We start from the raw sequence: 27,957 nt of genomic DNA, 5'->3' as shown, positions 1-27,957 counted from the left end.
CCTTTTCCCCTCAAATTCGAACTCGTCCGAGCTTTTTGGTCATAGATCATTGTTGCCAAATTTGGTGCGAATCGGATAAAAACTGTGGCCTCCAGGCTGTTCACAGACACACACACAAACACACACACAAACACACACACAAACATACAGGGGTGAAAACATAACCTCCTTGGCGGAGGTAAAAATAAACAAATAAGTGATGAGCAAACCGAACATGCTTTATTTTCCCCAATAGTACTAATTGCAATGTACCTTTTTAATATAGACAAATAAAATCAGCACAGCATTAGAGGCAATGCAAGATCATTTGCAAATGACGACAGAGGAGAGGGACCAACTAAGAGCTTCGCTGGAAGAGTCCAGAACAAGTGGTGATAAACTGCAACAGGAGAGTGAGCTAGTGGTGTCTAATATCAACACATGGGTACAAGAACAAAAGTAAGTGATCATTCATTATCATCGTTTTTATTATTATCGCTATCATCATCATTTTTAGTTAAATAATAGACATTTTTATATTTTGTTCAAATAACTTCATCTGGCTTATAATTAAAGATGTATTGTCTCTCAAAAACATAAAAGATGATAATTAATAAAACCGTAATTTGAATAGGCCATTTTGTAGTGTTAACAAAGTTAATCACTTCCGTAGAAAAAAAACCTGAAAAAATAGTGTTTGCACTTATTAAATGACAAAATAAAATTCAAAAACATGTATTGGCTGGCAGCCAATTTGACTATTTTTTGCTTTAAATTACAGTTTTATCAGGTAAATAATTTTTTATTAGATCCAATTTTTGGTGAAAGTGAATAACTATTATGTGACATTAAAATGGCATATTAAAAAAAAAATTTGTTTTTCTGATTTTTTTAGCGGACAATATATCTTTAATGTTGACTTTTAACAATTGTTAAATTTATATTCTTTTATAGGCAAGCAAATGAGAGACTGGGCAACAAGATAAGAGAGCAGAATCAATCTATCCGTGCCCTCAACAGTGAAAAAGAGTAGGTTTACTTATATACATGTATAATACAATAAAACATATATTATATCCCCAAATTAGCAAGTATCTGAACTTTAAAATGTTTACTGTATGTTTATAATGTTACATAATTCCTAAAAAATAAAAAAAAATGTTTTAAAAAATTTCAAATTTTAAGATGAGAATCAATCTCTTTTCTCAGACAAATGAAACTACTTTTATGAAATCATACTACAGTTATTTCATTTTAATCATATTTCTACTCCATTTCACAGGCAATTAATTGAGAGAGTTGACAGCCTCAACCAAATGGTTAACAGATTAAAAGTTGAGAATGAAGAATTGAAGATATCAGCTGAAAGATTAAAAGCATTACAAAACCACTCAGCACATCAACAGGCTTTGTTACACCAACTTAAGAACAGACTGCAGGAACACGAGTAAGTTTTAAAGCTACACTATTAAACTTTATGTGACAAAAAATGTGATGTGCCCATATATGGACATGATGATGTCATATCACTACCATATTTGGGCACATCACACTTTTTTTGTCGAACTAGTTTGATAGTGTAGACAGAGCTTAGATATAGCAATTGTTATACGCATTTGTACTATTGCACACATACATACACATGTGGTATCACAATGATCAGAATTGTACTTGGAAGGTTTTAAAGTACATTTGAAAATTGCCCTGTGCTGGATACCTTTCCTAGAATACAGGGCTAATAAAACACTTTTTTTTGTCGTCACAGAAACGATCAAGAACATGAACTAGCCAACAAATTAGCCACCATTGAAGATCTTCACATCAGACTGAAGGCAAATGTAGACTCCATCCAGCAGTTAAATCAACAATTGAACACTTTGAATAAGGAGAATTCAAGGCAGCGTACAGAACTGGAACGAGAGCGGGCTGGACGTAATAGTCTACACTTACAACTTGAAAGCAAGGAGCAAACATTAGCTAGCCTCAAAGCACAGGTAGAGAGATGATAATATATAAAGCTATGTCTACACTATCAAACTAGTTTGACAAAAAAATTTTGATGTGCCCAAATATGGTAGTGATATGCTCAAATATGGTAGAGATATGACATCATTGTGTCCATATATGGGCATATCACATTTGTTTGTCACATAAAGTTTGATAGTGTAGACAGAGCTTTAGCCCAAGTGTGATTGGTGAATATGGCCACTGATTTCTATAATATAAAAAGCAAATTCTACCAAATAAAAATGTTAAAATGTTTCTTGAAGCTTGATGCAATGAAGTACCAGCTGAAAGAGGCTAGTCTTCGTCAGAATGGAGAAAGCCAGCTTGACACGTCCATCCTGCCGGACTCGGCGTATGCGTCGGCTTTAGAGCGAGGCTTACAGAAGTCTGCTAGCAAGGAAAGGGTAGGTCAGTGCATGCCTCTGTTGTTTTCGTTTTACCGTAAAAAAAACTACACCTTATGCACTCAAACCTCTTTTAAGGGGCCAACTTATTACTAGATCACAAATACAATTTATCCACTTTTATTTTATTTATTAAACCATTGCACTGCACTTTTCATCCTAATAAAAGGCACCTTGTTTGTTCTCTCAATTACATGATATATTTGAACAAAACTTTATATTTTTTAACCAGACCGACCTTAATTGGAGCATGACAACCGATGAAATAGCATTGGCTGATCCAGACCGCTTTGCTAAGGCCTACTGGATACAGCGTGTTGGTGAGTTGTCCGTTCAACTTCAGCAAAGCAGCGAGTATTGGTGTGGGAAGGTGCGTGAACTGTCGGCGCACATTGAAAAAACGTCGCAAACACCGTCACCAAAGAGGATTACCAACGATTAAGATAATATTTATGATTTAGATGCCTTGTTGGTTGGATATTGGTAATAATAATATTTATTTAGCAAGTACATATTTTGCCAGCGTCAAGTACAATATGCATGACCCCAGACAAACTACTCTTACTCCATCAATGCATCATAAAGAAATATGGGCAGCTACCGGGGCAAATAATAGCACTGTGTGATTTCACATGTATCATTTTTGGCAGTTGAGGAGTTCCATATTCCAAGCTAACAAAACCAAAATTGGGATAACTTTCATAAAGGAATAATATGTACATTTGTAAAACTGTATATACATTTTTATAGATTTTAATATTTGCAGTACAGTGTTGTAATAACATGTTTGTTAATAAAGTTTAACTTTAAAACACTTAAATGTTCTTGTACTTAAAATTTAAATAGAACAGAATTGTCCACCAAAAAATTGAACATTTATATTTTTAAAAGATAAAATATAAGATAAGATTTTATTATACAGCAGCATGAAATTAGTAATAACAGTAATATTAAATGTTTCCCTTCACTATGAACTTTGATTCGTCTTGAATAAGTGCCTTAAGATATATTATTTTATTTAAAATATGAAATATTTTTTCCAGTAAAGTATTATGATTTGATGTACATATTTTCCTTTTTTTCTTTTGTATATATTTGTAAGAATAATGAAATACTTTATTAGATGAGTTATGCTCATGGTTTGAACATTTTTTGAATAAATTATAGAGAAAATGTGTGTCCACTATTTTTTTTTCATTCCCTTTCATGATAAGTAGCTTACTGCGCGTACACACTTCCGTTACGCGCGTGCTGTCGCTACCCTGGGAAAACAATTAACCAATCGTAACGGTATTACGTGGAAGAACCCATTAGTACTAGGAGGAGAGGTTAATCATCATTGGGGAAGTGAATAAGACCCTATATTTAATATACCAAAAAAAGATGTTCGAAATACTGTATTATTTGAACAATTAACCGACATCACATGTCTTTAACAAAATGAAAATTGTATATGTAACAAACTAAAAACAACTTTTTAGTACACATGTGCTGTTTTTTGTTTGGAATAGCCTAAGTAAGGTCGTCTGTTGTGAAAGTCTAAGATTTGAATTTTTCTGGAGAAGTGGAGAGAGTGTTGCTTTAAAAATCTTGTTACGCAATGTAAATAAGCGTATTATATACATAATATGTGCTTAATTTTGGAAACAAGTAAGTATAGGTTCGAACAGGGACAAAATTGTGTCCATGATTCAAATAATTAATGTGTTTATTCGTTGATTAAAATGTATCAACCTGGATTGTTTGTTACGTCTCGCGGTCGTCAAAATGAAAACTTTTACACAGAACAAGTCTGCCGCCCTCTTTAATCCATCAACCACAAGGAGACTTATCTAATTATTACTGTTACCATAGAAACAAAAAGCCAGTGTAAGTTAGCTGCTCACTCCCTGCGGTGGTGGTAGGGAATCGTAACTAAACTCAAATTACAAGAACTCTAGGCCTAAAAAGTAAAATGGAAAAACAACGTACTAAAAAACTAGGTGAATATCCAGGTTTGATGGATAAAGGTGAACCTCTAGCGGCTAAATCGGCCTTTAGTTACGTGCCAACAGTTCGCAAACAGCCTGCTGAGCGCACCGTGTTTAACAGTACACAGGAATTGGTAAGTATTGGGACTTAATTCTTTAAACAAGCACCATAATAATGTAGGTAATATTAGGCTATCAGTTCAACATTTTCATTTACATTGTCACACTAATAGCCAGTCGGCCTAGATAGGCCTATCTTCAGCTGCATATTTAGGCCTAGGCTATATAGGTTTACATTGTAATACTAATAGCCAGTCGGCCTCTAGATAGGCCTATCTTCAGCTGCATATTTAGGCCTATATAGGTTTACATTGTAATACTAATAGCCAGTCGGCCTAGATAGGCCTATCTTCAGCTGCATATTTAGGCCTATATAGGTTTACATTGTAATACTAATAGCCAGTCGGCCTAGATAGGCCTATCTTCAGCTGCATATTTAGGCCTATATAGGTTTACATTGTAATACTAATAGCCAGTCGGCCTAGATAGGCCTATCTTCAGCTGCATATTTAGGCCTATATAGGTTTACATTGTAATACTAATAGCCAGTCGGCCTAGATAGGCCTATCTTCAGCTGCATATTTAGGCCTATATAGGTTTACATTGTAATACTAATAGCCAGTCGGCCTAGATAGGCCTATCTTCAGCTGCATATTTAGGCCTATATAGGTTTACATTGTAATACTAATAGCCAGTCGGCCTAGATAGGCCTATCTTCAGCTGCATATTTAGGCCTATATAGGTTTTTAGATATTTTTATTTGCCTGATCAATAATTAATTAGTGAATGATATATATTTCCTTGAATCTGATTTTCAATATTTTAATACATTTATGTATGTTTTAAACTTTTATATTTAAGCTATCTAGATTATCAAACTTAATGTGACAAAAAAAGTTATGTGCCCATATATGGACACAATGACATCATGTCACACTACCATATTTGGACACATCACATTTTTTTGTCACATATATACTGAGACATGAAACTTTTTTTTTCCTTAGGAAAGTGAACACTCAACTTTTGATCAACTGTTTAACTGGAAAGAAGGCTACAACAACAAACTTCATCGATGTGATCGGGAACATGCTAAGTTGAGAGGTCTATACGTCAATGAAGAGGTATGCAAATTAACAGATTGAAAGAGTTGGAAGAATGTGGTTGATCTTTTGAACAATTACAAAACACTGTCTTGTGACCATGCAATTGCAACTGATCCATTCATTTAACCTGACAAGGCTTCATTTAAATTTAAATAAAAATTGTATAGTTATTTATTATATTATCATAATAGTAGAGCTGTAGCTTGGTGGTTAACATGCTTGCTTTCCAATCCCAAGGTCCAGTGTTCAATCCTGACCTTGTGCCAGGGTTATTTCATGTTATGTTATTTCAACTCCACTCCATAAGCCTCAAATGAGACTTATTTTATAACCATGATAAATTACAAAATAGTTCATCCATCCTGTAATTGGCGAGTTTATGCTCGTTGGATGTGTAAGAAATTTTAAACAAAAGTTTTTAATAGTTCTTATTGTTCTTTTAGGAACAGGTAAAAGATGTGCCAACCTTATCATCTTCAGTTTATGGGCACAAGTTAGAACTCTTCAACGACCCACCAGGAAGAGCACATGTCAGAGTTGGACATGTTAAAACTGAGTTCTACCGAAGAAATGGCGTGAATATAGAGGGCGATATGGAAGGCATGTAAAATATCAGATGTAGTACTGTTAAATTTACAACATTTCAGTGGCAAAGGAGAGAGCATCTACGATAAAGCCAAGGGTAGTTTTCAGACAGCTTCTACCTCGACATCAAGTTGATGCCGCAGCTGTTACTGAACTGCTACATCAATTTGGTTGCAGATGTAGCAACCAAAGGATGTCAGTAACAACACAAGAGACCTTGTATGATTAGAGATCAAAATGTTTTGTTTTTGTGACGTACAGAAATTGCATTTTTTTATTCCTCTGTGTGGTGTTACTGATCAATTATTGTCACGCACCAAAGAGAGATTACATGAACAAATAAAAACCTTTTATAAGACAGTATATGTTACAGTACTATGTTTGTTCTGTATATTTTTAGTCAAGAATTCTGTTGGTGGATTTTAACCACCAACTCGGCATTACTTGTAATGAAAAGAAACAATTGATTGAGGGCATTTAAATTAGTTCTAAAGTAATGTTAAGAGTATGCTATGAACTACTAGTTTCCAGTAGGAGGTCACACTCTCATAGAAACAGAAGATTTCCATATGTCGTCATAAATGAGGAAGTCGTAATTACTACCGAAGTATCTTTACTAGTCTAGGTCTAGACAGAGTTTCAAATTAATATTAGTAAAAAGATGAATATTTTGGCGTTTCATACGTATAATCTTGATTGAAATGCTGACTGGTGGACTAACATAAAAAAGACAATAAATAGAGACTTGGGGAAGTCTATATCTTAACAGATCAGTCTTGATATAATAAACAATTCTATGTACAGTATGTCTAAATTAGTAACTTTTATTGTGAAAAGAAATGTTACAATTCTGTAAACATAGTTTTGGCGAACTTGTCTTGCCATAGTTGTGCATCTGTTAAATATTACCAATATTGTTATTTATACACAAGTTTTACATGTAATATATATATATTTGATTATGCCAGATACAAGTAACCAATAGCATCTTTAGAAGGCTCAATAAGAAGCCCAGTGGGCCTAATTTAAAGAAAAATATCATGCTAATATATAAACAAAATCCTAATAATGCCATGTTTTGATTACTGTATTGTTATTGGATTCAATCAATCACTGTACTAGAAAAAAAACATTTAAAAGCAGAGAATAATTAAAATAACTTTTAACAATAACGTGTGATATCATTTTATGATAATATTTCATAATACAATATTTACAACTGTTTGATGGTTTTTTTATTACAACAAAGTAGAGAAAAGATGTGTTTTGTTGGACAATAGAATAATTACGCAGCATATATCCTTGACCCCTGACCTACGACATTTGGAACAATATTTACTCGCATGTTTTCAACTTGCCAAGCATCCATTTTTAATTAATGATATACAGTATTTACAAACAAATGTTTGTTAGAATGGATGCTTCTAGTTATAGCACTAACCAATAAGCCGTCTCCTGGCAAAATTTAAATTGTACAATTTCATAACTATGGTACAATTGTTTTGTATGTACTCAAACTATACCAACCAGACTAAGCCTGGTACAAACAATGCAAAAATATTTTTTATATTATTTAACATTAAAAATGTACATTTTTCTCATAACTCAAAACGTGGGTTGTATACGATTGAAATCAAATTAATTAATTTAAAAAGTTGTTTCTATTCATAATTGTACAGAAAATGAAACTCTGAAAACAATCAATAACATTAAACAAATAGTAGTTTTAAATTTCTGAAATTAAGTTTTTCATTTAGCCAAAGCTAACAATTGGTGCAAATTGTGCAGAAACTTCCTCTTGGTTAGTTTTAAAATCATCAATAAATGACAATCTTCATTTATTCAGGGGACACTTTCCCGATGGCAATATATGTTTTAACACAAGGCTAACCATTGTTCAAGGAACACCCCTATTATGGGACACTTTCCTGTGAAATTAGACTTGCCCCAAGTCTGTATTTATTGTCTTTTTTTTTATTTATTTGTTTTTATTTCGACCGCGATTTTTGTCTGAAGTATCCAAACTCAAGTAATACACGTATGAAACGCCATATGTGCAAAAATATTTATATTATTACAAAACTCCGTCTGGAGCCCAGACTACTGTGAAATAAACAACTGTAGTTCTCTAGACTAGGCTCTGGAAAATACTAGAAAGTTCAATGTCACATGGTCTAGTTAAATTTTTAGTCACCATTTTGAAGACTATAGATGACTACTATAGTAAGAATGATTAACCGGAACAAACGAATCCAAGATTAAGCATGGTAAGATTTTTGGTCCTGTGCATTTGGCGTTTCAGTGAAAAGGTGCAAGGCTATGATAGGTCTCCAATATAAAAGGTACCCTTTTAAGAAGACTAAAACATACTAATACAGTTTGTTGTTTGTAACTGTGATCATGTAGGTCCATTACTTTTAGCTGGATTTCGAATCAACTTAATCGTCTTCTCAACGTGATCTTCAAGATGTTTAACCAGATGTTCTGTCTTCAAATCACCTTTGTTGCAATCAACACATGTGTACATAAGAACACCATAAGAGAGTTCAGACTTAGATCGAGATAAGCGGACATTCTTAACATAAAAGTTCTCTACTTCCTCAAATCGCAATTGTATCCGATCCTCGGGGCACTTTCTTAGATCTTCCAGGTCATGATGCACCAACGAGCGAGAGTTAGTTTTTATTTTTTGTTTACCTTTCGGCGACGCTGGATCTTCATCTTTGGTATCTTTTAATTCTTTCATCTTGAATGAGATCTCTTTGCCGATGTGACTCTCTAAATGCCGCACCAATTCCGAGTCTTTACCCTTGAACCCGGGTTTCTTGCACATCAGACAGGTGAAATTCATCGTGCCAATCACGGCGCTACTCCGACTTAAGCTGCTTTGGATTTGGATTTCTTTCTTAAAGAATTTCTCAATCGTCGTGATTGGTAGAATAATCGGATTTGCATCGGTTGACTTTAATTCTGAGAGTAGCTTCTCAATCAAAGGATCAACTACATCTATGGAAAAACAACATTTTGTTAATCATTAATTTGTTTTGATGATTAATGTGTTTTAATGATTAATGTGTTTTATACTAGTTTTACAAAAATTATTAACTGGATTTTGTAACATTCTTTGTTATTTTAAATTCTATTGAATAAAAAATACTGGTACTGGTTCAAGTAAGCATCATCTACATAGAGAGACATCTGGTAGCCATTGACATTAAGTTGGCATTTTTAGATTATATAATATACTGTATATACATGTATAATGCGACATTTATATAGCACTCTATTTCATGAAGATCAGAGCGCTGGATTGAATAATAAAATACATACCTTTTTCTTCATTATCAATTTGTGATTTGTTTTCTTCAACTTCATTTTGAATTTGAGAACCATCAACTCCATCACTTTCAGATTCCTTTGATTCCTCATCTGGAGAAAGACGCAAACTTTTCCTGTTACCAGCTTTCTCCGTTCCTTCACTTTTCCGTTTAGATCCAGAGTTATCATCGGGAATTTCATCATTACTGATGTCAGGTTTTTTATCCTCTTTGTCTACACATGCCTTTTTGGCGGACACGTTATCATCTGCATCAAGTTTTCTCTTTAGACTAACATCTTCATCCTGTTGTTTTGCTACACCATCAGTGTTAGGTTCTCTCACAGCTTTCATAGCCTCAAGTTTGTCCCTATCAAGAGGCAGTTTATTGAGGACAACCTTGACGTTACAAGCTTTATGCTCTACCTTCTTGCTATCTGTCACTTTATCTGCGACTGTCACTTCATCCGTCGTTTTCTTAGCAATATCTTTATTCTCAATTTTCTTATCAGTTACTGCTTTCGTCTCTTTTTCCTCATCACTGTTATCATCTATGGTAACCACATCTATCACGGGAGGAGGTTTAGGTTTTTCTATTGCTGAAGCAGTTTTTGTAATTGTAGTACCTTCAAAAACAAATACAGAATACTAGTACATATAGTTTCAATTGGACATGAATATTTAAATATGGCAGAAAAACACCTTCATTGGGACATCCCCTATTCAGGCGACACCTCTATTCAAGAGAAATCAAGAAGACTGATAATAATCTTCTTACACCCTACTACAGCCAACTCCTACAGTAGTAAGTCTACTCTATGTTATAGATACAGGTTTCTGTAAGTAATCTGTTTTAGGCTTTACATACTTCATGTATTATTATATGTAATTATAATATTTCTAGGTAATATTTATTGGACAAGCTTACCTTTATTATGTTGGGATGACTTTTTCTTCATTACAATAATCTTCTTACACCCTAAGATGTGCTTTCGAAGATGGTTAGCAAATATAAAAAGATCTTTTCCACCACGATGCACAAAACCACAGTGTTTAACAAGACACCTCCAGCCAGCAACAGTTGATCCAAACTTCTTCAGGAGTTCAGGTTCCGTCACAGAAACTGTTCTTCTGGGGTCTTGTGATGGCTGTTGCGGTTTACCAGGTTGTTGAGGTTTACCAGGCTGCTGAGGTTTCGCAAGTTGAGGCACTCCAAAACGTTGTTGAATGGGAATTACTTTTGGAATCACGGTCAACATGGTTTTATTCTGTTGGATGTTTTTATCTTGCTGCTTAATTGCTGGATTTGATGGCTTAAGTGAAGTGGAACGACGACACATCTGACGGAGGGCTTCCTCTGCTTCTTTTCCAACATCATGACTCAACGCATGAGCTGAAAGCTCAGCCTCAACTACGTCACCCATCTTTCCATTAAATATATAAGTGGTCACAAAGAATTCACACTGTTTACATGTTAACTGGAAAATGCTGGAATGGTCCTGCCTTGCCCCACGTAGACATTTATAATGACTTAGTAACGGATGGCTAGTAAATTCTGCTCGCCGCAAAAGAATATTACCAATGCAGATGTAATGAAAATGTTTTGCAAGATGGACAGCTAAAGACTGATCTAAGATCGATGTGGCGTTACAGCGTTTGTAGCAGCAAGAATATCGTATCCTGTCATCATTGTTCGTCTTCCTTCCACGATAATGTTCCAATACTTGTTTTGTCGTTAACAACGGGTTAACCTGACCAACAGACGTTGAAGGATAATCCTGGATAATTACCCGTAATGAAAAATGATTACCCAAATGTGCGGCCATATCTGGTGTTGTTGTAAAGTATAAATGGCAACCTCTTAAACTGCAAGCAAAGTTTGATGATGAGGTACCTAAGGGCATTAGCGTAAAATATTTAAAAACCTGTTGAGTTGTCATAAAAATTAAAGTTTTATTTGATAGAGGTTGTTTAGATCCTCCGTAGTAGTCCACGATGTCATTCTCTTTTGGTAAACCAGAAATGAGTGAAATAATCGATTCTTTTGTCTCATTCTTGACCACATTTTCAGCGTTTGTTAATATTGGTTTCGTATCTTCAGTGGGTTTGGTTTTATCATCTTCATTGCCGTCATCAAAAATTCTCCAATATTCTGCAAGATCTTCTTCTGTTAAAAGTGGTCCTGTATCCTCCTCTGGTTCTGCTTCTTGTTTAGGATCAGATTCCTCTTTGGATACTTCTTCCTCTTTTGGTGTTTCTTCCTCTTTTGGTGTTTCAGGATTACTTTCTGGTACAGTATTTGATTCAGCATCAATATTAATGCCTTCTAATTCTGGGAAATAATTATCATCTGCAACGAGGCCTCCAAATTCATTCACAGGCAAATCTAATTCATCTTGGACCATAGAATCATGATCACTTTCAACAGAATCCTGTCGTTTCGGCTTTTGTCGAGAATTGTTTACTTTAGGTTTGGTATTACCTTGTGCTGATTCAGAATCAAAGAGATGTTTTTGAGAATTTAATCTCTTCAGTTCAGAGTCTGAATCACTGTCATATCTTTCTTTAACCTGTCTTTTTTTTTGTTCATCTCTCTTTGCTAATCGTTTGTCTCTTTCGTGCTGCTTTCTTGATGTTAATTTGTAATTTACACTTGCTAATAATGATTGCTTCTGCTTGGAATTAGGAGATAGAAATTCCGTTTTTTTCTTCTTCTTGCTACTCTTTCTTCGTCTGTATGTTGTCTCCCATTGTTCAGATTCACCATCACTGCTGCTGGAATGTATCTTACCAAAATCATGAAGCTCATCATTCAGAACATGTCGAGTTTCCTTCTGGTGAAGTCGACTAGAAGTACAAATGTACCTGTCTAGGTTGTTATTCCACGAAGACACCACACTTGACTTGTTTACTGACACTGGTTTTAGTACTTCATCCCAAGAGTAAGCCTTCTTATTGGAATCCTGTCTGGCATGTCCCATTTTGCTGTTAACGACACCATTATAATAGGTTCTAATTATTACCTCAGGTACCACATGTACACTTAAGTGAAGGGCTTGCATCTTTGATGATACATTCTGAGCACTTACTTTATTGCTACAATGTATACATTGTAGAATGTTCCTAAGGCCAATAGTCTTGTACACAAATTGTGACATGATGGTCTCAAATGGAAGGTAGACAATGATACGGTTTTCTTTATCCGCTGTAGGTAAACAAACTTTCTGATGGAAGTACACTTGAAGATAATTTGGGAACGACTGTTGACAAAGACCACATTCAAAAACAGTTTTGTCACAGTTTTCTAACAGAACATCTAACCGGATCTGCCTTTTCCCGGACTTATATCCATCAACAATCAATTGCTCGAAAAAAACCTTTTGCTTTTTGATTCCTTCCTCCGCTATATTATCATTTCCTGATGTATTGAGGTCGACTAACATTGTAGATTGTTTTGGAGTCCATGTAATAATCTTCTTGACAAAGGTCTGTGATGGTTTGCTGATCGTAGTGTGAATGTCTTTCTTCGGTGGACTATCTGGAATGGTGTTTTGAATCACTGGTGGAGGTGGTTTGCGTGGGCGTAATGAATAAGGCGACTTTGCAGCATTATCTTGTTTGCGAGTGTTCTCATTGTCTACTTTGATACTAGTGGAAGGAGAGGCACTTTGCTTCTTTGGGTAACCTGTAGCACCTGGATGTTTTTCCTTCATGTGTTTATCTAGCTCTGCTTTCTGTCCTTTAAATGTACAAATACTACATGTCATTTTCTTGTCCTTGTCAACATCTTTTATCAGGTGAGAAGAAGATGGATGTTTTTCTGATAAATGTTTCACAAAAACAGACCAGACTCCACGGAAACTACAAATTCTACATCTTAAAATCTGTTCTTTATCAATCATGATAAGTCCATGAGCTTCTCTAACATGTTTCCGAAGTCCATCAGCACTTGGAAAAATCTTCTTGCAAAGTTTACATCTCTTTGCTGAAGATGAATCTGATGTGGTTTTCATCCTGGATGGTTTTTTAGCTGGAGCTGAGCTGGCTTCTTCTATCACCATTATGTCATCATCGGCAGTATTTGATGGTTTAGTTTCTTTGGTAGCATTCTTATGGCTTTCTTTTAATTTAACATCGGATTCTTCATCACTTGAAAGGCAAATAATATCATCACTTGTTTCTTTTCCAGAGTTTGTGATCAAAGAAGAATTTACTGGTTTTACGGTCTTGCACAATACATCAGATTGTTCTTTTCCATCTTTTTTTAGTTCCATATCTTCACTTTTTACAGACTTTAAAATCACCTGATTGATAATGCCTTCAATTACCTCACTACATACTTCTATGACAGGTTTGTTGACATCAATCTCTGTGTTGTTTGAAGTACTTGGTAAGTTTCCATCAAGAATATCGTCGATGTTTGCTTTGTTTGTTTCAACAGTTTGTTCAATAGTACTATCAACGTTTTCTTCATTTAAATTTAAAATGCTTGAACCACTTTTGGTCTGTTCATCTTTACTGGCATCTATTTTTGACGTTTCATCATACACACATTCTGGATTTTTTAAGTTGTCAGCATTATTGTGCTCTGCAGTGTTACTTTCAGTTGTATCTGTATTATTTGCAGTTACTTCACTATCACTATGACTTTTTTCATCATTTAATCCTCCACTGTCTAACTGTTGACCATCTGTGTCATCTATTGACATTTTGTTGTCATCAACTTCCATACTTTTATCAATCTCGTTGCCATCCGTATCATCATTAACATTATTTATCACTGTGTCATTTGGATTTACTTCATCTACACCAATACCATCATATTTAATAGCTGCATCATCTGGAGTCAAAGATGTGTCCATTGCTTCCTCATCTTCTATCAAATTTGTAGGACTAACAGTAGAAAGTAGGTCTCTATCTCCTTCATTTTTATCAAGTAATTGATGATCTTCATCGGATAGAAAATTATCTTCATCTGATAATAGTTTCTCTTCTTCATCATCATCCAATTGACCACCATTTGTTTCTACTCGAGTAAGAGAACTAAATGGTGGATCATCTCCATTAATGTTAAAAGCATCAGCATTTCCGAGAGTTTCGTCACTTTCATCACCAATCATTTTTTCATCACCAATCACTTTGTCATCAGTTTCAGCATCAGCAGGTTTACCAACTATATTAGTATTTTGAGGAGTTTCGCCACTTTTATCACCAATCACTTTGTCATCAGTTTCAGCATCAGCAGGTTTACCAACTATATTAGTATTTTCGAGAGTTTCGCCACTTTTATCACCAATCACTTTGTCATCAGTTTCAGCATCAGCAGGTTTACCAACTATATTAGTATTTTCGAGAGTTTCGCCACTTTTATCACCAATCACTTTGTCATCTATTTCAGTGTTTACAGGTTCACCAAAATTAGTATTTTCGAGAGAATCACCATTTGTTTCTCCGTTTAATTTATCATCACTTGTATCACCATCATTTGAGAAATCATCACATGGAAAACCATCTTCAAGTTCGTTTAACTCATCATCATCCAATTCAACAGGAAACCCATCTTCTGGTTCTTCAACATCAATAGCAGATTTTCCATCTGTATTCACACCAAAGTCATCAGCATCCACCTTATCACATTCGACGCCATCTTCTTGTCTCACATCATTGTCATCTGCAAGATCAGAACGTACTTCGGTCTCTGGTTTCAAACTGACAGATGAGCTGACATCATCACCATTTGTAGCGCCCTCTATACCAGTGTTAACTTTATCAATTTTCCCATCTTTCTTATCATTTATGTCTTCATGGTCATTTGTTGTTTTCAAACACACATTTAAATCAGTTGATATGAACTTGTCATCCATTTTTATCCTGATCTACATTATGAATCTATAAAATAAATGAAAAATATTTTTACAATTTTTTAAACGTAGAATAAATTAAGTACTGTAAATGTGAAAAACTGTACCTGAACAAATACATTTTTTTTACAAAATGAGTACAGTACACTGAACATTAGTGGATCTACTCAGAACTGTACTTTGAAAGAAATATTCAATATTAAACAATTTCAATAAAAATAAATAAATTATGTAATTTATTGTAAATGTGAAAAAATGTACCTGCAAATTACAATTCTAGAGCTTTTTTATAAACTTGTCAATATTTCTAAAATGAACTTTTGCCTGAATCAAATTTTTATAATAATGCGACAATAAAGTAAGTGTTTTTTTTTTATTTAATTATGCATAAAAAAAAAACTAAAAAAAATAAAATAAATAAATAAAATGTTGTCCCCCAAAACATGAAAAAAACAATAATGAACAAAAATAATTAGTTTTTGCTTATAAAAGAAAAAAAAAACACATTTAAATCTAACCAGAAACCCATTTCAAGAAAATGTTCTTCGGGTTGACTATTTTTTGTTTAAATAACATTTTTGCTAAAAATAAAAGTTGACAAAATTATTTGATGTTAAAATTAAAAAATTAATTTTAATTTTTTTTTAATCGGGATAATTAAAGGAAACCAGGAAAAATACATGCTAAAAACTTTATGAATATTAATATAATATTACTATGCAAATTAGTTTTATTTCATTTTTTTTAAACAGTCGACAGTATAATAATTAATACCCTTTATTTATTTACGTTAAATCAGAAAATAATTAACTGAAAAGAAATACCATAATATATTTTATTGAAAATAGGGGGGAAATACAAAATATCCTCACAACTCAATTAGATCCCTAATGTTCTAAATTCATTAGCTCTCATTGGTGCATTCCCAACATATTAAAAGCAATCCACTATACATATAAATCATGTGCTGTTTACAGTATTTGTTTTGTCGTGATGATCATCCGTGTTCAGTACTCCAGCCAGGTGTGTTGTTATGTGTGGTGCTTGCTCATCTTGACACAAAAAATAAGAATCACTAAAACTCCCGACGCCATATTTAAATTATACTACGCCGTCCTTCCTAGCCGTTTAAATACGGCCCGCCCTGAAAATAGACTTGATAAATGCTCCTCAGCCATCTGCCGTCGTCAGACAGTGGCTAGGCGGCGCCTGCTCGCTCAACTCGGCTGTTGACTACTGCTGAGCCTAACGATAAGTGTACTCGAACCAAACAAAATTTCCTTACCTAAAAAAATGATTTTGAGACTCCCGATTGAACTTGCTGGGAGCGGGGCTCAAACAAATAATACAACACTTTCTTCTGCCGGGCCTTGGTATTTCGCTCACAAAGGACAACGCACAAAATGGCGAAATAAACTTACTTCGAAGCATTGTGGGAATTAAAAATTTCCCATGATTCTTTTCGACACGACAGAGATCGCGAGAGTGTACGCGGTAGTTTTTCGGTAAAGCAAATTCCCTGCTATTCCTGTAATGGTTTCGTCCATATAGATTGTTCTACTATAAAATAGGACCAGATGTATTCAATTCTATTTATTGTTCGTCATAATTTTGAATTAAACTCAGAGTATACGTTTTTTTTACTATAGTAATGTTACATTGTTCACATTTTCTATGCTATGCTAGCTTAAGAGTTGTTTAATAATGATGTTTGCACATTTAAAATACACAGTAACCCCCGCACGGGTTATTGAATTTTCCTTGCAGCTAAAAGCAAAACATTGCAGACTCTCTGTGATAATTCATGTAATAAACATGGATGTTGAAGATGTAGAAGCTTTTAATATTTTGTGTCTCCCCTTGGAACTGTTAGCGCATGTGTTCGTGTTATTAGATGGGGCAACTATAGCTAGTGTTGCTCAAGTTTGTAAACGTTTTTATGAGGTTTCAAATGTTAAAATCGTTTGGCAAACATTGTGTTTCAGAGGTACCTACTCTACTACTGTTGTTGTTTATGTCAGGCTGATAATAATACTGTACTGTAGTAGTAAACCTAGGCCAAGTTTGATAGGATATTTATTAAATTTATTTTGACTTTTATTTTATATGAAGATGATAATATATAGATGATAATATTAATAAATTTAATTTAATTTTGCATGCCAAATTGAACCCTTTTGTTGTCATTGCCTAATTGATTCTTTGTCATCTTTGACAATTTTAATTTTCATGAAAATAAAGGGTCACAAGTATTTATTAATTTATAAATTATTTTTTGTTTTACCACATTAATGACGTTTACAATGTTATTTGTTTACTTTCAGAATATAATTTTACACCAGAACATTTTAGCACATGGAACACAACATATAAAATTATCTATACTAAAGGTTGGTAAGCCATTAATATTTAATTTATTAATAATTACAATAAAATATAGACTTTTTGTGTATCTTTTTTTTTTATTACATTTATGTACTGTATTTGTTTCCATTTATCTGATGATAGTTTAAATTTAAGTTTTAATTTTAAAATAACATGAAATGTATGATTATTAAACTATGTTATGTTTCTTTTGCAGTACTAAGAAAATATGGAAAATTGGTAGGAACCTGGCAACCAAAGATTAACCCTTACGGAGGGTTATTGTCAATCACTGTATGACAATGTTTAAATTAATTTTCAATTAAATAAATTTCAATTAAATATGTTTACTTGAATTGAAATATAATTTTTTTTTTTTACTTTTCCATTAAATATTGGATTATTTGATTTCAGTTTAATGACGGCGCCTTAATAGGAACACAGTACTTTGCTCCACCCGATCCAAATGTCTGCGCACCTCTACGACAAAAAAAAGTCTTCAAAATCACAGTAGACGACGATAACATCACAAGATTACTGTGTCTCAAAGGCAAGCCAAGTGATGTTCATCCGTTTCAGTTTACACCTGTAAGTGTAAGATATTATTTTTACCCACCAAAATACAAAAAACATACAAAACCTAAATGATGAATGTTAATTTGTAACACACTGCAATTTTCAAAATACAAAGACTGTAAAATGTGGGTTTGTTCATTAAAGCTCTGTTTACACTATCAAACTTTATGTGACTAAAAAATGTGATGTGCCCATATATGGACATGATGATCTCATATCAATACCATATTAGCATATCACTACCATATTTGGCATATCAAACTTTTTTGTCAAACTTTTTTTTTTTTTAATTGGTTTTAATTTTTCTTAGTTTCTTAAAACTTTGATGTTTATAACGTTTGCAGTTTTGGCCCTGGTTCGTTCCCCTAACTATTTTGTTAGTGTAGACTAAGCTTTAGAATATCTGAATAGCAAAGGCCTATATTGTAATTACTCTACAGGATCTGTGTAAAGTGTTGTTTCAACCCACTTTTAAAGTGTCAAACTTTTGCAATTACACATTTTTAAATACATGCTTTCTTCATATTACTATTTTGTAATCTATTTTTTTTCCATTTGCCTTTCAGGGTGGAAGCATTGATGATTTTTCATTTAAATGTTGTAAACCAGACAGACACAGAAAGGGGTCAAATAAACAGGAAGTAAGTATAACATTGGTTACCAAGCAATAATATGTAATGTCCAAGTTACACAGACGAGCGGTAAGCGGAGAAAAATCTATGTTATTTCTTATGAGCATTAACACAAAATGTGAACAGACAGTTGAGTGGAAGCTTGTTCGGGATAGATAAGTTTGCAGTACACCATGTACTGTACAGTAAATATGTAGTTGTGTTGTGTGTTATTGAGTCTACAAGGTAGCATTCACAATGCTATTGAGTGTATTACAGTATTAACAGCTTGTCGATTATTATTATTTTGTATAGCAATTACAGCAATGGATTAAAGAAGAACTAGGTATAGACATCCAACCTTGTGCAGTGGACTACAGACTAGAGCTGCTTAGAATTCAATTCTTTATTAACATGCAGTTTGAGTAAGTTTTATTAATAGGTAGCTTTTACTTTGCGATCACCTAGGAACGCAGAGGTCACAACTTGGAAAATTTAAATATCACAGAACTGTGTGGTCAAATCATAAAAGATGCTATATTTGTTTAAATACTTCCAACATAGAGGGTGCTATTTAAAACGTTAAATGTTTTGAACTATCGTAAGGAAGACATGTTATAAATTAATTGTGCTTCCACTTGTGATTCGTTGACAAATTTTTGGCGGACTCTACCTCCAGACTACCAATGACACCATATGCATAGGTCCAAGGTCACCGCAAATCGTTTGCTCACTGTTACTATTGTATAAAGTGCCTTTTTTTTATTTTGATTATTAAAGTTTGCTCTTAAGCTCTGTCTACACTATCAAACTTTATCAAAATGTGATGTGCCTATATATGGACATGATGATGTCATATCACTACCATATTTGTGCATATCACTACCATATTTGTGCATATCATTACTATATTTGGGCACATCGCACTAGTTTGATAGTGTAGACAGAGCGTAAGGTAAAGTAAAACAGACTAAATCAATCCACTATTTTTATTAACATGATTTTGATTTCTTTGTATCAGTTCATCCTGCAACTTCAGACGCCTTCATATACCAACAGAAAGGAAACCAGAGCATCCTGTACGGCCTGGTCTTTATAAAGGCACATACGGAGGTCACGGTATAGAGTTAGTTATGGTCTCGTATCATGACGACATGCTACATGGTGTCAAAGTTACAGTAAGCGTATATTAATGAATATTTGTTGTTGAGAGTTTTTTTATTATTTAATAATTTACAAATTTGTAGACAGAGCTTTAAATGCCCAAGAATGCAAGTGAGTGGCCGAGCGGTTAAGACAGTGGAACCGTAATACGTAGCCATAACATTGGCAAGGGTTCAAGGCTCACCCGCTACATTGTTCTGGTGGTAGAACAAGCTTCTGGGATAAGGACTATAAACCGTAGGCTCATGTCGACTTTAAAAAACCTAGTACATCTTTTGAGACGAGTAGAGGGTTACCCGGTGTACTAGTACACACACAGCCACTGATCATAACTGGGTTCTCTGGGAGACCAGTCTTTGACTAAAGAGGTTACCCAGTATAAATAAATAACAAATTCAATATTTTGTCAGGGTGATCCCAATGTGCCAGCGGACCAGCTTAGCATACAAGCACACATAAATGAACCAATGATACTACATAGCGACGACCAGTATTCATTAGCTCAGCTAGAGGCGCTCACCAAAGAAGATGTACTTGTACCAGTTGATAAACAAAAAACGAGACAGCCATTCATTGTGCCGAGGGACGTCATGGATAGGGGCATGTCAAAGGTCAATGATGAGATGGATTTGACACATTGTATTGGGAGGTAATAACAGATTTTGTTGTCATCTCAAAGGTATTTAAAATGAATTCTAAATGCTAGACTGGTTTTGGGTGAGTTTATAGGCAAATTTGAAAGCATCATTTTTCATCAGTCAATGTAAAACATTTTCTTTGTATTATAAAGTTCTGTAAATGTATGTATTACATATGTTTATATGTATGCATAACAGGTTTTATCATATTGTTTGTTTGTTTTTTTATTATTTCTCTGCACACATAAAAAAAAAAACACAAAATTATGCCAGTAAAAAAGCAATATTGAAAATGTATTGTGCAATTTAGATTCAAGTTGGTCAAATCCTGCACAACATATTAAATTAATCATTATATTCATAATAAATAACCATACAGATTATTACTCAAAATATTTTATATTTTTATTTTTGTAATATTAAATGTAGAATGTTATTTTGACTTAAATTACATAGTATAAAACTAAATTCCAAGTAACGAAAGCCAAGCCATGAATCAACGTTTCGATCTTTATTTGATCATTGATTATTTTGACTTGTGTAGGTACTTTGCGACTGGTTTGATTGCTATGGACGGCTTTAAGCACCCTTCCCGTACCCCGTCACACTTCATCGTCTTCAACGAGAACATGTTTGCCATGCTTTGGATCGAACTGCATTCTATTAGTCTTTACTGTAGAGTGGAAGAAAACCTGATGTAATACAGTATATACTTTGTTGTAAGTATTAAATTGTATTTGGATTTTAGGCCTAATGGCCCATGTACTGTATTGTTAAGGGAGATATGCTTATTACAGGGGTATAGTCAACTCTCCCAATACCGGACACCATCGGAATGGCATGGTATGTCTTGTTTTCTGAATGTGTTTTAAATTGTAAAATTTAATTTGGGACCATTGGAGTGACCTCAAGAAAAGTCTGTTTTGGGAGAGTTCTGGTTTTCAGGGAGGCTGGTATTGGACAGTTGACTGTATAAAAAATCATGTTTTTATTTTAGGCCCAATAGAATGTAGTGATTGTGAAAAAAAGGGAACTCAGTATAATGTATTGCTAACAGTTTGATTACAATGTGTATTGTTTATTTATAAATAAATAAACATGAATTAAATTTTATTATATTTAAATGTTTATATAGTACATATTATTTATTCAGTTTATATTTTAGCATTCATTTTAAATTACTAAATGTATTTATTGGAATTGTATTTAAATGTTTATCGTGAAACTCAACTTTATTAAAGTTATTTCTAAATGCTGCGTTTCTTAGTAAACATAGATAATGTTATCAAATTAAAACAACATTTCTTCCAAGTTTGCTTGAGGAACTAACTAGAATCATTCGTAAAATGTTTTTAAAATCATTTTTAGAAGATCTAGAAGTATATTTTTAAATGTCTATTTTCATATTAGAGAATTACATTCATGAACAATTTTAGCAGATTACAAATATTGGAAAGCTTAAGTTTAAGAGTATTTTAATATTGAAAAAATTAAACCTATGGTACTCCAAATAGGACTTGTATTTTATGTAAATTTCTTTTTTTTTTATCATTAATCAAGTTCACTGTTTGTTACCTACATGCTTTAAATAGATTTTATATTTAGGCCAACTAATCATACGTAATAAATAAATTCTTGAAAAAAAATGTTTTTTTCTTCTTTCTACCAAAAATAAGACATAATACAAATATTATATTAGCACACTTTGCTCTTTATAAAATATAAATATAAATTGATATAAAATACAAAATGTAAATCTATGATTTAACTGTAGTGTAAACAAAACACTAACTATTGTATGTATCACATTCTTACAATGGCCAGTGCTGTAGATAGTAAATACACATTTAAAGATGTATTGTCCACCAAGATCATGAAAAATGAAGATTAATAAAATCAGACTTTTGAATAGTCCATTTTGCAGCTTTAATAAAGTTAATCACCTTTGTAGAAAAAAAATGCAAAAAAATAATGTTTTCACCTATAAAAAGACAAAATAAACGGTTAAATTAAACAAAAAAACACTATTGACTATTTTTTGCTTTAAATTTAGCTTTTTAAAATAATTTTTCGATCAATTTTTTGGTAAAAGTGAACTATTATGTAAAATAAAATTGCATATACAATACATCTTTAAAGCTATGATTTGAAATACAGTATATATTTGTTACTGTAGTGTGTACGGTTAGCATTGTAATTGACTATTGCTATGAATAACAATAATGAAGAAATTCACTATTTATAGGAAAAGATGACATGATAAAAATCCATTAATACAATAGAACTATTATAAAGGGGACAACAAAGTTTCAAAGGGTTGTTTAAAAATACATTGCCCATTGTACAGTAGTTTCACAGGATATTGTCTCCTGAATAGGGGTGTCAAAAAGGCAGTGGCGTAACGGCTATGAGCGCTCACTGGCTTAACCCAGGGGCGGCCCATGAACAGTGCCCAGAGGAAAAAACAGGCATTAAAATATGTTGAATAAGGCTAAGCCTCTGTGTTATGTCACTGCACAAAGGTAATTAATTAAAAATATTTTTAAAAAAAACTGAATTGTACTTCATATTATTCTTTACTCGAGCACCAGCTGATTGAAGAGAATTTTATCTCCTTCATGAAAAACAGTCTTTATAATGGTTCAACATGCAGATTATATAAAAAAACTCTCTATGTTGTTACGTATAAAGTAGCCGTCATTGTTCCTTTGAACCATTCAATGTAGTAAACCTATTAGTTTCTGTTATTTCTGATTCCTCAAGTTCTTTCTTTCCCTTTTCCTTGGCAATGTACAGCTTGCGTAGTGTTGCTGTCATTGTGTCCACTTGCTCTGGGCTGTACTCCTCGTACCATCGGTTTACATGTCGCATTACTTGCGGTGACATTTGACCTTTAGGTTTTTTCTTTATCTCCTGTAAAAAGATTTGATTATGTTTCATACTTGGTATTATATATACTATACTTTTTATTTCAGTAAACAACCCAAGGCTATGAAGCAAATAGACCATTTAGAATAGAACAATTTGAGCATGCTCTCAAACTGAATGTGTATTGGGATAGCTTCTGCAAAAAGTCCAAATTCATAGTTGCTCAGTAGTTACTAGTGTGACAATTTTACTCTTACTTTGCAGTGTGACTTTCTATTATCATATATGCCTCAATCATCATGGAGGAATTATTTATAAAATCACATGTCTGAATATAATCCCACCCCCATAATCAGACATGCTTGATTCAAGTATAAGCCAAACAATATAATATATATAAACAGTATAATCCCACCACTTAATTTTGCAAACATTTTGTACCCAGGTCATCTAGAACTATATCATATGTAATTGGTCGTATACTGTGTATAATATATAACAAATGGTGTATGTACTAATATTAAATCACTGCAAACAAAGCCTGAACAGTAAAAACAAAATAATTTAAATATAATATTAAAGAAAACAATAAATAATTTTACATTTTTAATTTTATATTTTTATTATTATTATTATTATTATTATTATTATTATATATATATATATTATTATATTGTACACCATTTTGGCAAAATCTTGCAGCCGATTCTCGGTACTGTATCTATTTCCGAAGTATCATAGGAATATTTGGTAATACAACATCACATCACATCTAACTTGACATGTACAGGCATCACATTTGATATAAATGAGATGCTGAGCAAATATTCCTATGATACTTCAGAAATAGATACAGTACCGAGAATCGGCTGCTTTGTAGTTGAAGCTGATACTTAGGAAATAAAGCACTGGAAATCTGGTGAAATCATGTAAAAAGCCACAAGTTTAATACAATTTCTGAATATTTATACATAGAGAAGTGATTGTGAAAACTCGAAATTGATATCGTGAATGGTGTAATGTAAAAAACCGTGCCAATAGTGTTTGTGAATTACCATCGCAAACGCAAGCGTTATACGTCTTGTTGCTCTCTTCCAATTCTGCTTCCAGATGCGTTCACAAAAATATAAATGTTTTACAATTAATAATTAAGTACTGTATACTGTATCAAACAATCAACACAAAAGTCATGCATTGACTAAAACAAAACTCCTTTTAAAATGATAGACCTATGGGTACACTTGGTTGGTTGACTATCTACCAATCAGAGGTTCACCAAACCTAGCATGTGGCAAGCAGTCACTAGATGACTGTAAGCTTGACATTTGACCTTTGACACTGTCTAATATTGGAGATATGTTGGGGTCAACCTACACCTGTCTTGCATTTCAGTCACAGCAGATGCTGTAATTGGTTTCGTCAGCACATCAAAAATGTGGCCTGCACTCCACAAGTTAAATTATTTTATTGAAGAAATTTTAACATTTGTAATCAACTGAAGAATGTTGAAAAGTCTGGTATTTTCTCAAAGCTATGATTGCTAACTTTATTTCAGAAATATTTTCATCAAAATGTTACATAAAAATGGCAAAAAAACAAAACAATAGGACTTTTTTCCATTTGGTTGGGCCAATTCACTGGGATGCAACTCAAGTGAGTTGACCAATCACAAGTGACATTTCGAATGATCCATTGTATTATGATTGGTCAATTCACATGAGTTGCTCTTACAGTAAACCAAGCTTCAAGGGTTTTAAACATTGCTATTTTCATGCAATGAATTGTAATTCATGTTCTTTAAAACCTACCTTCATGCCAGGATCTTTTCGCACCATCCCGAATGTTGGTGACTTTTCACTAGTCTTTTGACCGATAGGTGGCGCTGTCTGTGCACGCCTACGGTTTGAACTTGCAGAAATGTTATTTAAATTAGAATCGCTGGAGAGAGAAAAGAAAAAAAAAATTACGAAATATACTAATACACATGATAACTCAGGGTCATAGCCGCCAGTACAGTTGGTAAGGTTTCAACCTGAACACAGAGGCCTTTGACAACCCAGTGGCTTGAACAGAGGTTGTTCCCTTTTCTTGCGACAACCACATCACTGAATGGGGACCTCGTGAAAAGTCCGGGTTTGGGAGAGTTTTTATTTTCAGAGTCCGGAATTGGAAGAATTGACTATTAATTAGTTTGATACAATTTAATAACACAAGCAGTTTAATATTGATGTAACTTCATACGAACCTTCTGGTCAAAAACTTTCTATAGTGACTGGGGTTGTAGCTCGGAAACATCGCATTACCTTTCAAAGGAGGGCGCTTTTCTGGTGGTTTAACTTTCCGTACCTCATGATACTTAACCATAATACCTCTTCCTTTCGGAGCATCAAAATATCTTTTACCGCCGATTATTCCAGCATGCGTACCAATAGCTTCGTCCAGATTAACGCCAACATGTATTTCTGGTAATAGCGTGTCATTGTTTAATGGACCTACGTATTTGACGACACCTAAAGAAAAAGAGGTACAGGTATTTATTGTTATATTATTATATGTCCTGCAACAACATGGATTAACACATATACTGTATATACTGTTTACAAAAACATCAAAACATTAAAGTTTGTGATCGGTCTTAAATTATTGGAGGTGTTTCCATGTCAATTTGATTTTAGTAAGTTCTTGAAGTTTCTGAAGGTCACTACTGGAGTCGCTACATTTCGTTAGCTTAATGCTGCAGGTTTTAAGATCCCTCCGCAGCATTCCGAGAAGATTGGTTTTGTGATGACCACGTCTACCTGGTTGGCGGCATATATCAACTGCGAACAACAGAGCTTGGTATATCTATATCATATATCTATAGTGTCAGAATGTGTAACAGAGTCAACCCCTATACAGAGGACACTTTTATGGTTCCCAGTTATACTGTATTATTATTTTTCTTATACCTGAACATTTTTCTTTTACCACAACTCGATCGCCAACTTTGATCCAATTGTGTTCTAGCGGTTTACAAGTTCTCTCCTTTGGAAGACCAAGAGGCGGATATATATAGATTGAACTTTGACCTCTGGAAATTAGCGTTCTGTAGAATTTGCGGCAGATTGAACAATGGCAATTGAATTCATCATGGAACATGGCACTTCCACTTTGTTGTCCAATCTGCAAAATACAAATATTGAAAACCTCGGTGATGTTCTATGGTTTTATCTATTATTTTATTGTATATGTCTCACAAGTTATTCAAGAGTTGCACAAATGCACAAAAAAGAACATGGGAAGTTGTACCACTCTGGTGGAGAAGACACCTAAGAGGGGTAAGGTTCAGATGCTCAAGAAGGTGTTTGCTAATAGAAGATATTATAATTATGAGGCAATAAAAGAAATATGAATCCCTGCAATTTATAAACACCATTTCAGATTGTTGTCTTAAACTACAGATGTCAGTGTCTAAACATGGAGAAATTCTTTTCTCCATGGTCTAAAGCTCTGTCTACACTATCAAACTTTATGTAACAAAAATTGTGATGTGCCCATATATGGACTTTGATGATGTCATATCACTACCATATTTTGGCCATATCACACTTTTTTGTCAAACTAGTTTGATAGTGTAGACAGAGCTTTAGAGGGGGGAACTTGACACGGAGATTCCTAAATTTCTTGCATGTGGTACAAATAATTTCGAAGTCCACTCAATGATAGTGTACTGTACTAATTATAATACTGGTAGTAGACCCAGTAGTAGAGTACAGTAGTACAAAAAAGCAATACAATACAATAGAATGGTTATTATTATGAAGACAAAACGTCCCGGGCCGTTTTTATGAGCCCTACTCACGATCATAAAATGACCCAACAAGTTAAGTATTAAGTCTACAAATTAACAAGTTTACCGAACGTACAAACTTAAAACATGTGGTCTTGTTCTTCTTTTGTGTTGTTAAAGTTTTTGTACGAAGTTTTGAAGAAGATTCCTTGTTGCTACGCTCCATTACAACAACGTCGAGCACCTACTTAATTTGTGGTTTTGTTACTTTGCGAAACTATTGCGGCCTAAACCGACTATAATTATCTTTGTCACTCCTTGTTTTACTTACTGCAGATAGAATGAGGAGCCCCAGATAAACAATCGAGTCAATGAATAATCTATTACTGCATTGTAGTAGGTTATGAAAATATAATAATTGTTCTCTTTGATAATATCAAAAGTAGCCGCAAACTAGCATACTGTATATGCTTGTAAATTATTGTATAGGCTTAATTGCTCTCCTTGCTTTGCTCTGATACCATTCCTGAATACCTGATTTTAAGATGATACTTGTGTAAAACTGTAAAGTAGGAATAAAATAAAAATCACGCTTATTTCTTTTAATTCTAAAGTATATACATCCCCGTCATTTTTCCGTACAGCAAAACCCTTGAATTTGTAAAAAAAGGAAGGAAAC

The 27,957-nt window shown here is 33.6% G+C and overlaps 5 protein-coding genes across 5 annotated transcripts in view; 3 read left to right on the top strand and 2 right to left on the bottom strand.

Moving 5' to 3' along the window:
• Window positions 1-3,410, top strand: part of LOC144850794 (uncharacterized) — a 31,665-nt gene extending 28,255 nt beyond the window's left edge. The window contains exons 40-45 of the mRNA XM_078708235.1: window positions 266-438; window positions 934-1,008; window positions 1,262-1,426; window positions 1,745-1,973; window positions 2,250-2,390; window positions 2,623-3,410. Of these exons, the coding sequence (XP_078564361.1) occupies window positions 266-438; window positions 934-1,008; window positions 1,262-1,426; window positions 1,745-1,973; window positions 2,250-2,390; window positions 2,623-2,832 (993 nt within the window). The 3' untranslated portion in view covers window positions 2,833-3,410. The remainder of the gene's footprint in view (window positions 1-265; window positions 439-933; window positions 1,009-1,261; window positions 1,427-1,744; window positions 1,974-2,249; window positions 2,391-2,622) is intronic.
• An 835-nt stretch (window positions 3,411-4,245) lies between these two features.
• On the top strand, window positions 4,246-6,474 carry LOC144849525 (cilia- and flagella-associated protein 90-like). The gene is made up of 3 exons (XM_078706458.1): window positions 4,246-4,494; window positions 5,428-5,544; window positions 5,970-6,474. Exons 1-3 carry the CDS (start codon window positions 4,345-4,347, stop codon window positions 6,132-6,134), a joined length of 432 nt encoding a protein of 143 aa, XP_078562584.1. The 5' UTR covers window positions 4,246-4,344; the 3' UTR covers window positions 6,135-6,474.
• A 20-nt stretch (window positions 6,475-6,494) lies between these two features.
• LOC144850487 (uncharacterized) lies at window positions 6,495-15,291 on the bottom strand. The gene is made up of 3 exons (XM_078707768.1): window positions 10,356-15,291; window positions 9,442-10,053; window positions 6,495-9,117 (listed from the first exon to the last, which is right to left on the bottom strand). The coding sequence occupies exons 1-3, from the start codon at window positions 15,289-15,291 to the stop codon at window positions 8,510-8,512; spliced, it is 6,156 nt and encodes a 2,051-aa protein (XP_078563894.1). The 3' UTR covers window positions 6,495-8,509.
• Window positions 15,292-17,067: 1,776 nt separating this feature from the next.
• LOC144850783 (F-box only protein 31-like) lies at window positions 17,068-21,856 on the top strand. The gene is made up of 9 exons (XM_078708219.1): window positions 17,068-17,275; window positions 17,613-17,678; window positions 17,870-17,946; window positions 18,067-18,240; window positions 18,795-18,869; window positions 19,155-19,264; window positions 19,861-20,017; window positions 20,414-20,652; window positions 21,186-21,856. The coding sequence occupies exons 1-9, from the start codon at window positions 17,104-17,106 to the stop codon at window positions 21,340-21,342; spliced, it is 1,227 nt and encodes a 408-aa protein (XP_078564345.1). The 5' UTR covers window positions 17,068-17,103; the 3' UTR covers window positions 21,343-21,856.
• A 977-nt stretch (window positions 21,857-22,833) lies between these two features.
• On the bottom strand, window positions 22,834-27,504 carry LOC144850486 (uncharacterized). Its single transcript, XM_078707766.1, has 5 exons — window positions 27,415-27,504; window positions 26,458-26,671; window positions 25,755-26,019; window positions 25,318-25,447; window positions 22,834-23,554 (listed from the first exon to the last, which is right to left on the bottom strand). Exons 1-5 carry the CDS (start codon window positions 27,502-27,504, stop codon window positions 23,339-23,341), a joined length of 915 nt encoding a protein of 304 aa, XP_078563892.1. The 3' UTR covers window positions 22,834-23,338.
• Window positions 27,505-27,957: the final 453 nt, after the last annotated feature.

Source organism: Antedon bifida, chromosome 8, assembly GCF_963402885.1.
Source record: "Antedon bifida chromosome 8, ecAntBifi1.1, whole genome shotgun sequence".
Classification (NCBI taxonomy): domain Eukaryota; kingdom Metazoa; phylum Echinodermata; class Crinoidea; order Comatulida; family Antedonidae; genus Antedon; species Antedon bifida.
This window is presented reverse-complemented; position numbering and strand designations above follow the sequence as displayed.

Excerpts from the sequence above, each read along its gene's own strand:
- LOC144849525 (XM_078706458.1), top strand. The coding sequence starts at position 4,345 with ATGGAAAAACAACGTACTAAAAAACTAGGTGAATATCCAGGTTTGATG. Across the intron at positions 4,495-5,427 it reads TTAACAGTACACAGGAATTG|GAAAGTGAACACTCAACTTT; the intron begins GTAAGTATTGGG and ends TTTTTTCCTTAG. Across the intron at positions 5,545-5,969 it reads GTCTATACGTCAATGAAGAG|GAACAGGTAAAAGATGTGCC; the intron begins GTATGCAAATTA and ends TTGTTCTTTTAG.
- LOC144850486 (XM_078707766.1), bottom strand. The coding sequence starts at position 27,504 with ATGGAGCGTAGCAACAAGGAATCTTCTTCAAAACTTCGTACAAAAACT. Across the intron at positions 26,020-26,457 it reads GGTAAAAGAAAAATGTTCAG|GTGTCGTCAAATACGTAGGT; the intron begins GTATAAGAAAAA and ends CTTTTTCTTTAG. Across the intron at positions 25,448-25,754 it reads AGAAAGTTTTTGACCAGAAG|CGATTCTAATTTAAATAACA; the intron begins GTTCGTATGAAG and ends TTCTCTCTCCAG.
- LOC144850783 (XM_078708219.1), top strand. The coding sequence starts at position 17,104 with ATGGATGTTGAAGATGTAGAAGCTTTTAATATTTTGTGTCTCCCCTTG. Across the intron at positions 17,679-17,869 it reads TAAAATTATCTATACTAAAG|TACTAAGAAAATATGGAAAA; the intron begins GTTGGTAAGCCA and ends TTTCTTTTGCAG. Across the intron at positions 17,947-18,066 it reads GAGGGTTATTGTCAATCACT|TTTAATGACGGCGCCTTAAT; the intron begins GTATGACAATGT and ends ATTTGATTTCAG.
- LOC144850487 (XM_078707768.1), bottom strand. The coding sequence starts at position 15,291 with ATGGATGACAAGTTCATATCAACTGATTTAAATGTGTGTTTGAAAACA. Across the intron at positions 10,054-10,355 it reads GTCATCCCAACATAATAAAG|GTACTACAATTACAAAAACT; the intron begins GTAAGCTTGTCC and ends TTGTTTTTGAAG. Across the intron at positions 9,118-9,441 it reads AATTGATAATGAAGAAAAAG|ATGTAGTTGATCCTTTGATT; the intron begins GTATGTATTTTA and ends GTTTTTCCATAG.